Here is a 16,179-nt window from a genome sequence, read left to right as displayed (position 1 = left end):
GTTGTAAATAATCAACTTTTTACGGTTATTAAAATCGTATAAATTTGTTTACATACATTTAACGAATTTGAAAACCTTATAACTTTGTGTATGTTGTTTAACAAGATTTAAACATTGTAAAACATCAAAAAAATATGTCAAAGACCCATCACTCGCTGGTTTGGAAGTACTTCCTGAAGGAACGCAGGGGAGATAAGGCCTATGGTGCGTGCAACATCTGCAAGAAAGACCAAAAAATGAATTCTGGGTTAACATTGACCCTGAGTGGTCACCTGCGTTCCAACCATAAGGATGAGTACATCGAAATGTGTTAGAATCAAAAGATACAAGATGAGGCAGAAGCTGCCAAGAAGGACAAAGTTGAAGAGGCAGAAGATGAACTGGAAACAGTTGGCACTGGTAACTTATCTAAATAATACATGTTACGATGCGATGTAGCGAAATTATACGACTTCATGTCGAACTTATATGATTTTTATTGATGTAAACGATGTTATCCGAAGTTAATTCAATGTTAGCAAATCTAAACAACTTTTTTAAGTCAAAGGAAAAAAAAAGGGTTCGAAAAACCAGAAAGAATCTGTACTATCCAACATAGAGCATCACTCAACTTCGTGGTGGCATGGAGCTCATGATTTACCTTGCAACTGATAATCAGCCTTTCTCCATGTGTGACTCTATGCCGTTTCAAAGACTACTTGCCCACGTTGACTCGAGGTTTAAGGTTAAAATGATGCCTCTTGGCACGCTTCAAGTTACCTCTCCTCTACAGGAATCTGCAGATGGCCATGAAAAGCATGTTTGACAAGGAGTTTCCTTATTGCGACTGAGTTGTAATCAGCACTGACATCTGGACCTCACGCAACAACAATCCGTTAGTGGCGGTGACTCTTCACTACATCACCAAGGAGTTTGTTCTACGAAAGGTAACTGTTGGAGTTGTTTCATTCCCAGGTAAGCACACTGGTCAGAACATTTCTACTCAGTTGGCAACTTAATTAAAAGTTTTGATCACTCAAAATAGTCAAGAAGCGGGTTGTTGTGTGTGACCAAGCTTTAAATGTAAAAACTGCACTAAGGGAGTCAGAGAATATTGCTGATCTTGAAAGTGGCTCAATCACGTGCATTGACCACAAGCTTAACATGGCCCTGGAAAGGATTGTCAACAAACAGCCTGATATCAAGGCTGCTTTCGATGTATTGTGAGGGCGGTGGATTTTTTCAAATATTTCTGCTTATTTATTTAATTAATTTTATTTTAATGTTTGTTATTTATTTTGTTTAGTCAACGAAGGTAAGGGGAAGTTTGGGTTTAGTGTTATGTTTGGATTAGGTATATGGAGGTTGGGAACGAGGTTAGTGGTCTGGGGAGTACTTGGTTAGGTAAGGGCGAGGTTTGGGAATAGCTTGGTTAGGAATGGGCAAGGTCTAATCAAAAAGGCTTAACTTAAATTCGCCGTCCTCAGCAGGGGCGTGTCTAGGGGATGTCTGCTACGTCGCTGGACATACCCAAAATATGTATATATATATTTTTTTTCACAACTTCAATATTTCGTTGAATAAATATGATGCGTCGGTAGATAAAAGCAAATAGAGCGAATAATTATAGCAAACTAAAGCAATAGTTAAGCACACTATACAAGGTTAATTGTTCGAACGGATGGTAAGAAGTTATTAATCCGGGATAACAGTTAGATTTACGGTTTAGTATTTTATTATAGTGCTTGTCAAATCGAGAACTGTCTAAAGTTTACTTAAAAAAAAAAAAGATTTATATATTTATATATTTAAACGGAGGTTGTTTTAATTTTTGACTTAAACAAATTAATAAGAAACTTGAATGGACATACCTTTTTTTATTAAGTTATAAAGTACTTCATTTTTAAAATATTTTCTTTTATTGATTTAAAAAAAATAAAAGTTGTTATTTCTTAGAGAACTAATTCCGGACTTCCCTTTTCAATTACACCCTGAGTAAAGTTTTAGTCAAATTCTATTGATATTTATCATCAGGAGGAGAAGACTATAATTAACAACAAGCATATATCAAAATATATCAATGGACATCCCCAATTATTTTATGCAAAGCTGTGTATCTTTTTAATTACTTGCATTTTAAACAATATAAAAAGAAAGAAAGGGTTTTAAACATTAAAAATTAAATTTGGACTTCCCTTCATACATACACCCTGTTTGGTATGTATTTCGCAAGCTTAGAATTATTTTTTTCCATCTCCAATTTTAAGTTAGGAGAAAATGAGTTATTAATTTTAGTTAATATAAATAACTTTTAAAATACGCATTATTTTTTAATTTTTTTTCTAAATAAATTGCTCAAACATAAATTATTTAAAGATAAGTTATTATTTCTTTAAAAATAAAAGCTAAAACTTTAAACAATTTTTACTTTTAGAAAAAATCAAAAACTTTCTCCCAACATTTAAACTTGGAGATAGAATAAAATAATTCTAACCTCGCGATTTATTAAACATTTCTTAAACATTAAATTTAGACTTCATATAAGAATAGGTCTTGTGTAATTGCTTAGCGTTGGTGCTGACTATGGTTATCATCATTTTCTTCTAAAAATAGATAGTGTGCGAAGCGATGATGCTTGATAATGGTTAGCATCATGTGCGATAAAATATCGGGCGATTGCTTAGCCGTCTTACCTCATATATGCGTTTGTCATGAGGAAGGGGGAGAGGGGGGATGCTAAAATGCGACTTACCCAAAAAAATTCCTGTACACGCCCCTGCTCAGTATATTCTATAATATAAAACTCAACAAATGTTCTATTAATGTGTAACGGTAAGCACTCTTATATTTGTGTGACGTAAGTGTAATGGCGCGGATATGTTAAGGTGCGCGGTAAAGGATCAAACTTTTCAATAACAATATTTAACGCGTATAGTAATAACAACAATATTATTATTAATCGAAATGCAAACAAAAGTACTACTACTGGTTCTTCTTCTCTTACTTATTTTTCTTAATAAATATTCTCAAATATTCTCATCAATATATATTCTCTTAAAATTAACTCATGCAAATATCAATAAATCAATACAGATAATAACGCTTATTTAAAGTTACTCAAATATCTTTTCTTACCAACTCTTCTCGTAAGTTTCTCTTTAAAATCTTCGTAAATACTTCTCATAAAATGCTCTTTAAATCTTTAAAAATCCTTTTCTCATAAATTCCTCTTTTAAATCTCTTAAAACTCTTTTCTCATAAAATCTTCTTTTAAATCTCTTTAAAACTCTTTTCTCATAAAATCTTCTTTTAAATCTCTTTTCTCATAAAATTCTCTTTTAAATCTCTTTTCTCATAAAATTCACTTTTAAATCTCTTTTCTCATAAAATTCTCTTTTAAATCTCTTTTCTCATAAAATTCACTTTTAAATCTCTTTTCTCATAAAATTCTCTTTTAAATCTCTTACTCTTCTTAACTCTTACTTTACCATCTCCCCCTTCAAAAACTCTTCTTCAAAAAACTGTTCTCCAAAAAAACTGTCTTCTTTTCTTTTTTGAGCTTTTTATAGTTTTCGGTTGTTTACCGTTTTGCTACTTATTCATCATTTATTTATATGACAGGTTGAATAAGTTTCCGTGCGTACATCTTTTCTTGGTTGTTGTTATTTTTTATTTTTCTTTCCGCTTTATCGTTTATTCATATGACAAATTCAATAAGTCTCTGTGCGTACTTCTTTTCTTGGTTGTTGTTGCTTTTTACTTTTCTTTTCGCTTTATCATCTTATTCATATGACAAATTCAATAAGTCTCCGTGCGTACTTTTTGTTGGTTGACTCACTCTTTTTGTCGAATATTATATGCTTGAGTCGGTTAAAACTTAAAGATAATGTTTACAATTTTATCATTTTCCCTCCTCACAGTATGCAGGACAATCTCCACCCGAGTCCATCACTCTCCTCTTGCTGAAGGGGTGTTAAAAAAGCAGTGCCTCGAAATGAATTGTAATACTTTTAACTTTTTAAGTTGATATGAATACGAAGTTTTACGAGTTAATGTCAAATTTTTACAAATATTTTTTAAATTCAAACGAAGTTTTCTAAGAGTTTACGATTTCATGCGAAGTTTTTTGCGAAATTTTATTTTAGTTTTTGTTTCAGTGCCCTACAGAAAGGTCAGTGTTCCTTGTGCTACCAGATGGAACTCTTTCCAGATGATGCTCTTAGACATCTCCGAAGTGTGCTGTGTGATCTCATGGCGGACAAAAAGGAATGGACCACACCCATTCCTACGGATGAACAATATGAGCTGGTTGCAACCATTCTGCCATTCCTGACCACATGCCGAATCATCTCTGAGTCAATTTTGAGTAATAAAAAAATTACAATGGGTAGAGCACTTATAGCCATTTTTCATCTTGTGGATAGGTGTGCTTCTCTGAGGGTCAAAGAAATTAGAAGGAACAGTGTCACTGAAGTTGAAGTCCTTTTAATGGTTGAGCTGATTGTAGAACTCGAGAAACGAGTTTTTTAAATTATTTGAATTTAAACAATTTTAGATTAAAGTAATCGAAGTTATACGAAGTTTACTAAACGTTTAACTTCTTTCCTTCCTTTTAGACTGTATCCAGTCAATTCAGGCAGACAAATGCTACAGCTGAGGGTCCTCCGATTACCATTGAGTGGGAAAAATTCAGAGAAACAACTGTGATAGATTCGAAGGTTGAAGTCCTTGACTGATGGAGGACACATCGCAGAGAGATGCCAATCTTGGCAGGACTTGTACGGGAGTATTATTGCCTGCCAGCCTCAAGTGCCTCAAGTGAGCAGGCCTTTAGTGAAGCTGCGCAGGTGGTCCACGAAAAGAGATGCAGGTTGTCTCCAAAAACCACTGAGAAGTTAGTTTTCATCAACGAGAACTTCAATCTCTTAAACTCTTTTGTACCAGTTTAGGAATACCGCTCATAGAAGAGCAAATGGCAGTTAGAACTGCTCCAGACAGAGATCAAAATGTTGTTGATGATGGTGATGATGATGATGATGATGATGATGATGATGATGATGATGATGATGATGATGATGATGATGATGATGATGATGATACCGCCACATTAACAAAGAAATCTTTAGTATCGTTAAACTAGAAAAGGCAAGATAGACATCATTTAGGCTCCCAAGGCCAGGAACTAGCACTAAAAAATGAGAATAAAAGACTGGAAGCGGACAACTAAGTGTTCTTTACTAAGGTAGCATGCTAGGATTATTTTAGATTAGATAATCGATAATATGCAAATTATTTTTTCACATGTTTAAGGAATTGGATTTTTGAAATCTGGAATGATTATTAAATAAATGCAAGGCTCTTAGCATCTCTTTTGTATATTCTGTATTTCTGTAATGTTACAATGGTGTGCATAGGCGTCGAGTTCACGGGGGCAACAGGGGCAGTGGCCCCCCTGGAAATTTATACTAATAATATATTATCACAGATTATCATGAGGGCGATAGTATCTATTCGCCCCCGTAATAATCCGTGATTATATATTATTAGTATAAATTTCTGGGGGGGGGGGGGGGGGGAGGGTCACTGCCCCTGTTGCCCCGTGAACTCGGCGCCTATGGTGTTGTGTACTTCAAATTTTTATTTTTAAGAAATTAGAAGGGCTTATAGAACTTTAAGTCATTGAGCTTAAAACCTGAACTAAGTCACTCGACATTCGTTTGTTTACTTTTTTGCGTGCATTCGTTTCGTTTACTCAAGCGATTTCGAACACAATTAAATTTTTGGTAGCGATTTTGAAAGCCGTTAGAAATTTTAAACAAGTTTAGAACACGCCATTTTCGAATTTATACAACTTTTTACGATTTTGAAAACCGCGAAAATATACCTTATTCGAAGTAATGCGATTTTGAAAACCGTCAAATTAAATTTTATACGACTTTTTAGGATTTTGAAAACCGCGAAAATATATTTTATTCGAATTAATGCGATTTTGAAAACCGTTTACTTAAATTTTATACAACTTTTTAACGATTTCGAAACACGACTGTTACTTTCACACACGACTTTTAGCGACGTCGAAGCTTCAAGTTCGAAACAAATCGACCTCGATTGTTTTATCTCTAATTAAAATCAACAATAAAAGTTTGTTATATAAATGTTTAAAAATAGATCTTTTATTAACTTCTAGAAATGGGAAAAAAAGAAAAAAGTTTTCAAAACGATGATATCGTCAATTTACAACCAACAACTTACATTATGCAACTTCGTTGTGACAGAATCAAAAGTGTTTACAGTAAAACATAAAAATAAATAAGAACGTTTGTAAACAAAGAAAATTTTAATTTTTATACTGAAAAGTTTTTTTAAGTTAAAAAAGTAAGCGTCTGCTAAAAAATTGAAATATCTTTTGTTAAAAAATTTTTCGGCTAAAAAGTTAAACTGTTCTAAATTCTGTAAAAAATGGCTAAAACATCACTATGTTTCTTTTTAACTCTTTCACCATCGTAGTTTTTTTAAAAAAACTTTTCGCCGCTCTAAATTCTAAAAAAAATTAAGATCACATATTCAAAACTAATAGAAATTTAAGTAATAAATCTGTTTGAAACCATAACAAAAAATATATATATATATATATATATATATATATATATATATATATATATATATATATATATATATATATATAATATGTATGTATGTATGTATGTATGTATGTATGTATGTATGTATGTATGTATGTATGTATGTATGTATGTATGTATGTATGTATGTATGTATGTATGTATGTATGTATGTATGTATGTATGTATGTATGTATGTATGTATGTAAAGAAAGCTAAAGAAAAGATCTTTTTAAATATATAAAAGTTAAATACATAGCATTTTATACTGAAAAATGCAAGGAGTTCAAAAACATTGTTTTTTATTAAAAGAAAAAAAAATGAAATCAAAAAAAAAATTCTTTAACATATTTTAATAATAAAATATCTTAAAAGACATTTCTAACAACTTGCATCGGCGATGGAATCATAAGTAATAAAAAATGGTTTTCCTTTTCTCTTGAGAACAGAAAAAAAGCTAAAATCAGTTTTTTTTAGAACTGAATTTAGAAAATCAAAAAAGAAAAAAATCAAATAGTTTGAAAAATGTGCTTAAAAAAAACAAATTCTCAAGCACTTCCAATGATAAAAAAAAACTACCTGGAATGGTAAATGAAAAAGCAATCTTTAGGATGCAAATGAGATTCATTACTGCAGCCAGAACGTATAAAATTTGTGCGCTTTCTATTGACAGGAGTTCTACAGACCACACAATTTCTATTGGTTTCAACGTATTTAATCAAATGTCTTTTATTGTTGAATCTTTCTAAGACTGGATTTGAAACTTGTCGAACTCTTATTAAAAGTGTAGAAATATCAGGCATCATGGTAATACAAGAATTAACTAGTTCTTCAATAAGTTTTTCCTTAAATTTTTTTAGAGTAATTCTTTTTGAATTATGTGGACGACTTAACAAATATAATATGTAAGAGTTAGCTTGAGTTACTTCTATCAGCCAATTAAAAATTCTTTTTCAACACGTAACTGTCTTTCTATCTAGATTACTGTAATTTGAAACATATTGGACTAAACGATCACAACCATTCAATGATAGATTATACCAGTGAATAATTTCTGGTATTTCTCTGACTCCTTTAAATCAAACATTCTTTCAATCTTACTGGCAGTTGTTTGATAAAAAGAGTCTTTTCCTGTCATATTTCCACAAATTTTGCAAAATCTCAATAGCTTTTGTTGATGTTTTCCAGCCATCTTTTAAATGAAGTTTTTGAAAAGCTCTTAACCCAGTATTGAAGTTTCATTTCATAAAAAAATGACAGGTTATAAGATTAATATTTTTGGAGAGACAATCAATCATACTTTTATTGAAAACCCAAACGTCATAAAAGTTTTGCTTCGTCCATAATAGAAATGTATATGAAGTGTTATTTTAAATAATATTACACTTTACTGTTCCAATCAGTCTAATAGATTTTAAAACATAAATTTCACTTGGGCTTTGTGTATATAACAGCTCAAATATGTAAAATACCATTTTGTTTGTCTAAATGTTAACAATCACATAAAATTGCTTTTAAAAGTGGGGAACAATCATACAAGCTACGTAATAAGTTTTTAACACGGTAAATAAAAATTTAGATAAATGACTATTTGCTCCAGACGCATGCGCGTAATAAAATCCCAAGCTTTCATAAATGTAGAATGACCGTGAAGTGAACCATAATAAATTGAATTGCTTTAAGGAACATGGTAAACTCCTATGGTGTTTTCTGTGAGGATATGTAGATTCTTGAGAATGTAAACTGTAGATTTGATGAAAAAACTTGGGAAAATAATTTATGGTTAGATGGTAGCACTGTTCCGACCAATTTTTAATTGTTAGGGTGAAATTACTAATTCTAGGCCACTCAAGTTTCTAAAACGTAGTATAATGCAGAAATTGATTTAAATTTACGAAAAAAAAATTCTGAAACCTCAAAAAAAATTCTGAAATCTCAAGATAAAATTCATGACAAGCTTTGTATATTTTTTAAATATCTTTATGAAAATGAGATGTAATACTGCAAGCCGTAAAAACCACCAAATCATCGCCAGAGATGTAAAACATAGCCTGCGCAAACTTAAACTTGGCCAGGATGTTTTACGTTTTGTATTAGGAAGTTTATACTTTACAATAATTAAGTAATAATAAGTAACAATATGCAATAGGGGGACCGGGCTATTTGGCTACAGTTTTAGTTTTGAGCTCTGGGCATTTCTGGGTGAATTTTTTTAAAGATATCAAACTGCAGTTCAAAATAATATGAATTTAGCAAGCATTTTTAAGTGTCAAATATTATAAAAAAAAAGTTGTTTGCCCAAAAAGGCTCATCCCCCCCCCCCCCCAAAAAAAAAAAAAAACAAACCATTTTACCGCGGCCCGGAAAAAGTTTCCTATACTCTCAGGGTAATTTGGCACACCATAAAAAAAGAGACCAGTTTAGCAATTTTAAGCATCTATTTCAAGTGCATCTTTTTTTTTTAATGAAAATTCTTGATAATTTTTATCCATAAATATTTTGTGACCTTAAGTCGATCGCATAGACTTTCCTTCTATAAAAATAGCATCAACAGCATTTTTAAGCATTTTAAAATTTATAGGTCTACTTTTCTTTTATAATTTCGCATGTCTTTAGATTTACAGTGTTATATATACAGCCCTGATACAAAACTGAAAGATGAATTAGTTTAGTAGGAAGGTTCCATGTAAATTTTGGAAATTTCTGTGGGAAATTCCAAAGTTCAACTTACCCCTGTAGCCAACTAACCCTGGTCTCCCTTACATAAAAAATCTTTTTAAAATAATATAATAGATAATTTTAATAATAGAAAAAAAAAACAGTCATACAGCACTCATTACGTAAGTTAACAAAAACAAGCGCACAAATCAGAGCTGATAACGTCTCCCGGAGGCAAAGTAACATTCTGCCGAAAGGCCAAATTTTTTGGGAGGCGAAAGTCATTGGCAACCGTCTTCCAACAATGTTTTGCGCGCAGAATGTTCTGGTTTCCGCAAGAGAGCAAAATTCTTCTGGAAACCACTGCCAGTCAGAAGATATTGTGGATGCAAGAAGATTTAAATGCCGTCCCTAACTTGCCTCGGCCTCCCACTGCAAGAAGAAATCAAAAATTTTTTACCATTGTTCTTAAGTTAACAAGCAATTTAATGAACTTTAATTAGATGCAAATGTTGAAAATTTGACATTAAAATTGCGTTTTATATGGAAGTGCAAGTATAAATAGTTAATATGAGTACTGAAAATTTGTTCGAAAGACATTCAGTGATTTAGATCCAACTTCAGCCTTTTTCAGGATTTCATTGAATGGTGGAAGTTCTTTTTTTAAAGTTGTCATCAATGTTTTCGATTATGAAAAGAAAAATGGTTCAGCTTTGTGAACAGTGTTTTACAATAATCAAATTTTCCAGCTGGCGGTGAAGATATTCCAAAATGAAATTATAATCTATGGTATGTTATAGAAAGTTTGAGTTACAAAATGTTACCTATTGAGTTGCATTCAACTTAAAGTTTGGGAATTCACTATTCAGCAGGTCTAGGCATTCTGGGAAAAGAGCTTGTTTATAGCGTGAAGGAATTTCTACGTTTGAGTTATGAATAGAATGAACTCTTGGCAGCATTAGTTGTTGGTACTGTAATTATGTAGACAACAAATCAATAAAATCATTCATGAAAATATTAGAATGCTTGGATTCTCTTGAACGAAATACGTCAGAATCATCCCTATGTTTAATTCCATTTGTTCAGTGTTTTCGTAAGAGGTTTTCGAATCGTAAAAAATTTTGTTTTTAAATTACAACCTTCAAAAAATCAAATTAAAAGAACTTGTTTCTTTTAGTGCAAGAAATTGCAGCAAAATATAAGATAAAAAAAGACAAATACACAAAATAAAATTTCAGATAAAATGAATAAATACACAATGGAAAGTCCACATTTTGCTGTGTCATGTACAACCCTATTTGGAAACCTATAACCTAGGATTGAGTAACTTTGTCGAACAATTCGGAGAAAGTATTCACGCAAAGTTTAAACAACCAAGGACAAAGTTTTTAAGAAACAAATGAAGCATCCAGATTATGGGGAAAGACTACTATCAGCAGTTGTTGAATTCGGAGCAAATTGATTTTTTTATATAAAATTGTTTTTTTATTTGTAAATATTATAAAATATCTACTTTAAAATAGAGTTTTTCAAACATTTGTATTCTTTTCAGAACAAGCTAAAAAGAAGAATGAAAATTTTTATGCAACAAACTTCCTATAACTGTAAATTTATAAGAGGTTTTTTACATAAAAATTTTCATTCTTCTTTTTAGCTTTGTGACATAAAAATTAAGTATATATTTTAAAGAAATATAAATGAAAATTATAATATGAATAAAAATAATATAAAAGTGCAATAAAAAATAACATAAAATAAAAAACTAAAAAATTTTTAAAAAATGCCTCCAAAACCGTGAATGTGTTTAGCCTTCCTCAAATTTACCCCTTTGCCCTATTTTTAACCCTAAGTACTTTGTGCGGATTTTAAAAACACAATTTTCTAAACCTCCGAGATAAATATTCTTACATTCAAAAGGTTTTGTTTAAGTGGTACGACATTGAACCTGGCGATCTCTTAGGCTCACAGTATATTCTTAACAATATAAAACTAAAAAAACTGCGAAAAATGTAATCACCCTGTATAAAGAGTTTTAGATATTTATTTAAGATTTTATACACTAAAACAAATTTAAAAAAATAGATTTACAATGGGGCTCCAAGCACGATCAGTGGTGCAAAATGCTATAAAACTCTAATTGTGTTTTTCTCCTTAGGCTATTATTTGGGCATTATTTAGAGATTAGGTTTTAAGTTTAACATCTGGTGATACTTAAAACCTTATAGATTAATGTCCTGTTGGTTATCATTATGGTCCTCAAAGGTCAGAATGGGGCCAATTTTGGATCGGTGTGAAATGTTGTTTTCAACTTTGACACCCAAAAATTATATCAGAGCGGCTGTTTTTATCAGGAATAAAAAACTCAATTTATTCATTATTAAAAATTTATTATAAATTTTATTCATTATTAAAAATTTATTATAAATTTTATTCATTATTAAAAAGGTATTAAGGAATAAGAAGGGAAATAAAATAGTGTAAAAATGTTGTTTTCAACTTTGACACCCAAAAATTATATCAGAGCGGCTGTTTTTATCAGGAATAAAAAACTCAATTTATTCATTATTAAAAATTTATTATAAATTTTATTCATTATTAAAAATTTATTATAAATTTTATTCATTATTAAAAAGGTATTAAGGAATAAGAAGGGAAATAAAATAGTGTAAAAAAAAATAGTGTAAAAAAAATACGAGGCTTTGTTGTATTCAATAATTCACCCCCCCCCCCACCCACCCCACCCCATCTTTCTTTAATAAATGCACTTTATAATTTACTGCCTGTGTCCGCATTTTCCATGCATTTCTATAAATTCAGTATTGAATTTTAAAAAACTGATAAAAACAACTAACTTAATTGTGTTTTATACGTTTTTTGAATATAGCCATGGTCAGAAATAATCATACTGTCTCTTGCAGTCCGAAGAGGGATGTAAAAAGTGAGGGGAATATTAGATTTGGATGGATACAGGATGAAAATGGTGGGTCAAACATGTTGGGGAAGAATTCAGATACCTGAAGATATTATCTCAAGAATTCAGAGGTCTGAGAACCAAATGAAAATTTCTCTGTTCAGAGTTAGTCTCATAGAGCCAAAAACACGAAGCCAAACACGAAGCAACGCAGGGACTTCAGTTGCTGTGAAGAATTGAAGTTGAACGTTGCTGACATAACCGGGAAAATAATTAAGTGCGTCACTAAAATTCTAAGTTTAAACTGACTTTAATGGCAGCCTAAAACGTGGCAATAAGATAGTTGATGAGGCATATTTGGAAACATTGTTTTGGTGACTAAGACCTTACATTCATAGTTAATCTAAAAGTTATCTAACATGACTTGAGTCAGTAATTTTTTAACTTTTACTGAACTAATGCCTTTGAATGATGGGTAACTATGTTTATAACTTTTTTTATTGAATCAATGTTTAAAAAAAACAGTTGGATTAAATTTAATGATTTAAAAAAAGATGTTTGCGCGCCTAAAAAACACACTAAAGTAAGGGGAAAAAAAAGTTAAGTTTATAGCACTTACCTGAAAGGAAGTGTGACCATGTAACATCGATTGTTGCGTTGCAGTACAAAATATGTGTTTATGTGGCTCACTAAAAAATTGCTATTTTTTTTAGATTAAAAAAAGCAGTTTTTCAGTGAACTTTTTTAAAAAAAAAAAGAAAATTTTTCAGAATTTATTCAGTTTCTTCCCTCACTCCTACCGCTAAAAATTGTTGACCTGCTAAAAATGGTGCAGCTTAAGAAATTTTCCTCAAGTTTTGAATTCTTTTATCTTTTTTTACAAAAAAAGGAAGTTGAATGAAATTGAAAAACATTGAAAAACTGAAACTGTATAAACAAGTAGATTGTGTACATCAGACGGAATTTTTCTTCTTTAAAATTTTTTTTTCTTAACAGTTCAAACTTTTAAAAGCACGAATAAAATTGTAAACAAACAAAAGTTGTATAAATGATGTAGCAGTTTTTTATAGGTATGAACACTAATATTATACAAAGTTTACTTTAAAATGTTCAATACAAATGATCAACTACTTTTTTTTTGTAAGAGAAACTTCATCAAACACAAGTAAAAAAGACGAAAAAGGTTCAAAGTCAATCAGCAGTTTAACAAAGTTTTATGATGTCGAAGTTAAAGAAGTATGAATAAAGCCACGTGGCAATTTTGTGCTATTTTCGGTTTTGATCTAAAATATTGTGAACTTATTTTTAGTGATTTCTACAATTGCCATAGCAACCATGTCAATTTTGGATATGAGTAGAGTTTTTATAACCGCCTTTGATTGGTGCTATTAATAACGGTTTAAAGTAAATAGAAGATTTTTTGCTATTTAAACGCATCTCTCTATCGAAGTTCTCTCCGAATTCCTTACTCAAAGGATCGCTCTTTATTGTTTAAAATCAGGAATAAAAAATTAACGCCAGTCATCTCGAAGCATTTTGAATGATGAATACATTAGGTATTCATATATACATCTTTGATTGAGTCACGTGTTCATTAGTTTCGATCGCTTGTGAGTCAAATGCAAAGATCCTTATTCATGGTTTTGAAATCGGCATAATTGTAATGACGCCGATAAAACATTGAAACATTTTTAAAAAACGTACAAGATTTTAATTAGAAACATAACATTTGGCTGTTGAAGAAATTTAAAACTTCGATGTGCAGAAATAATTTTTGAAATGCTGTTTGTTAGATTGTAAAGGGTCGCCTCAGCATTGTATCGAATGTGTTTATAAAATGTACGTGAATATGAAACAGTTGTTTGAAAATATGAAATGTGAGTGAAAATTTACATCAATTAATTTTAAATGAATTTTTTTTTTTCGCAGAAAAAAGTTTAAAAATGACAAAATCTGAAAGCGCGCCATTTTCTTCAGCGAATGATTTGCACCTCGGGATTGCAAGCGAAAATCAGTCAAAGTTCAATTTTGAAAATGAGCATAAAATGAGGTTCTGGAATGGCAGCCAAAATGGAAAATCAAGGAGTTTGCGAAAAGAGAATAAACAATGCGAACCAATCGAAAAAACTGAACTGCTGGAAAGTTTGACATCAACTAACTCAAGTCTTTCAGTAGCCAGTTATGAGAGTAAAAATGTTGAATCCCCTAAAAGAATAGCGCATAGAAAGTCAAAGCCAGCAAAAAAACTTTTAAATACAAAATTAAAAAAATCTGCCAGCTTGGGTGCAGACTGCAGAAACCACAAAGAAATTTCAAGAAAGGATTCACCTTCCGTGAAACGTTTGTTTCATTCACCATTATTCAAATCATTCAGGGACAGCGAGTCCAAACTAAAGCGGTCAAATTCAGAACCCACAAGAAGATTTGATAATTCTTCATTAGCAATCGATAAAAGCTGCTTAGGCCTCAATCGATTGTATTTAGAAAATTATGAACAAAATATTTATAACGGCGCCGTAAAACGAGGTCGTAGAGGTGCCGTGATTTCTTTGGAAATAAACCAGTCTGTGTCAACTGTTAAGTCTTTTAATGACGCAGACACATTTTCGCAATTTATTTTTGTTCCTCCAGCAAAAGCATTTTCTTCTTACGAAATTTAGTGAGACAGAGGGGGTGTCGTCGGGTAACTAAAATGTAGACGTTCTTCTTATTTCAACATCTCAGAATCGCTGATATTACTTGAATCTAACTTCAAATGCAATAAAACCAACGTTTAATAAATATTGTAACTACAAAAATCTGGAAAAGCATTCAGAAAATGAACTGGTGTTTTTATCTTTAAAGTTGAGTTCAATAGAATTAACAATTACTCTTATTGTGTCGCTTACTTCTGTTTTTGGGTTTTAATTGAATTCTAACTGGTGCGGGAAAGATTACTAGATAAGCTGCACTTATTGGATATGTCAGGCCCGGCTGAGTGAAAATGAATCAGAGTTGCCCACTACTAACTCAAGAAACAGACATTAACCGATTGCATTGTCATTTATTTAAAACAGAGTAAAAAAAAACTGAACGTTTGTTACATTTCTAAGAAGCTCTAAATTTATTTTTGGTGTAAGTTTTTTATTTCAGTTATTTTTTTAATTTTACTATTTTTTACTTTTTTTGGGTCGAATTCATTTGTGTTGAAACTTAAATATCAGCGTTTTAATAGAGAAGTTTTTTTGCATTGCTGTCAAGTTTTAAAAATACTGTGCTGATATTTTTATGTAAAATAAGAATAGTGAGCGCATATTTCTAAGTAAATTTATTTTGTTTCGGTAAATCTATTTTGTTTCTAAAAAATATTCTATTCTACTCTTCTTATTACTCCTATTATTTTTCGTTGCTTCGTCGTTTGAAATTAATACGTTTTATTCAATACTTGTTTGCTATGACTAAATATAAATTATATATGTACTGTAACAAACGCTTTACTTACAATTAGCAGAATACACAAATTTGTATTCCACAAATTTTTTGAGATAGGAATTTATTTATAGCTAACGAAACTACGAGAGAAAACAGACACCAAACTGAAAAAAAGTCATTCATTGATATTTGTATTAAACTATTACCGATTTGACCAACCATTTAAAATTTGACTAAAGAAAATTTGCCAACATGAGAAAATATTAGTAAATTTTAATGTTTATTTCAACATTTTTATGAGTTTTTTGAGTTTAGATGAAAACGCGAAAACGAGCGAAGCTCGGTTTTTTTGTTCTTCCTTGATTCGGTCCATTTTCTCAGCATGGCAGACTCAAGAACAGAATGTTGTTTACGATACACCAACAACAATTTAGAGCACCAAATGATGAAGTTGAAGGTGAGGGTGCTGTCTAAATTTGCCTTTGATCTTCTCAACAATCATCAAAGTCACCATAAGCTGCTTAATGCAACGCAAAAAAGAATCATTGATTCATTGTCTGAAAATCGATGAACTAAGATTTTTTATTGTTTTCGGGCAAT

The 16,179-nt window shown here is 31.0% G+C and overlaps 1 protein-coding gene across 2 annotated transcripts; it reads left to right on the top strand.

Annotated features, from left to right (window-relative positions):
* The first annotated feature begins 13,801 nt into the window (after window positions 1-13,801).
* Window positions 13,802-15,691, top strand: LOC145184249 (uncharacterized). Of its 2 annotated transcripts, none has more exons than XM_080059871.2 (2): window positions 13,802-14,007; window positions 14,098-15,691. In XM_080059871.2, exon 2 carries the CDS (start codon window positions 14,112-14,114, stop codon window positions 14,826-14,828), a length of 717 nt encoding a protein of 238 aa, XP_079915997.2. In that variant the 5' UTR covers window positions 13,802-14,007; window positions 14,098-14,111; the 3' UTR covers window positions 14,829-15,691. The 2 variants fall into 2 exon arrangements, with proteins under 2 accessions (XP_079915997.2, XP_089950327.1); XM_090094201.1 differs by having other exon boundaries at window positions 13,825-14,045; window positions 14,146-15,691.
* The last annotated feature ends 488 nt before the right edge of the window (window positions 15,692-16,179 follow it).

This window comes from Hydra viridissima, unplaced genomic scaffold (genome assembly GCF_058129835.1).
Source record: "Hydra viridissima isolate aposymbiotic clone 2 unplaced genomic scaffold, HvirCarnegie_v1 scaffold_7, whole genome shotgun sequence".
Lineage (NCBI taxonomy): Eukaryota > Metazoa > Cnidaria > Hydrozoa > Anthoathecata > Hydridae > Hydra > Hydra viridissima.
The sequence above is the reverse complement of the archived record's forward strand: the minus strand, read 5'-3'. Positions and strand labels throughout refer to the sequence as shown.

Bases quoted from the DNA above. Each gene is read 5' to 3' on its own strand.
- LOC145184249 (XM_090094201.1), top strand. From the start codon at position 14,006: ATGTACGTGAATATGAAACAGTTGTTTGAAAATATGAAAT. The intron at 14,046-14,145 runs GTGAGTGAAAAT...CATTTTCTTCAG, and splicing joins GTTGTTTGAAAATATGAAAT to CGAATGATTTGCACCTCGGG.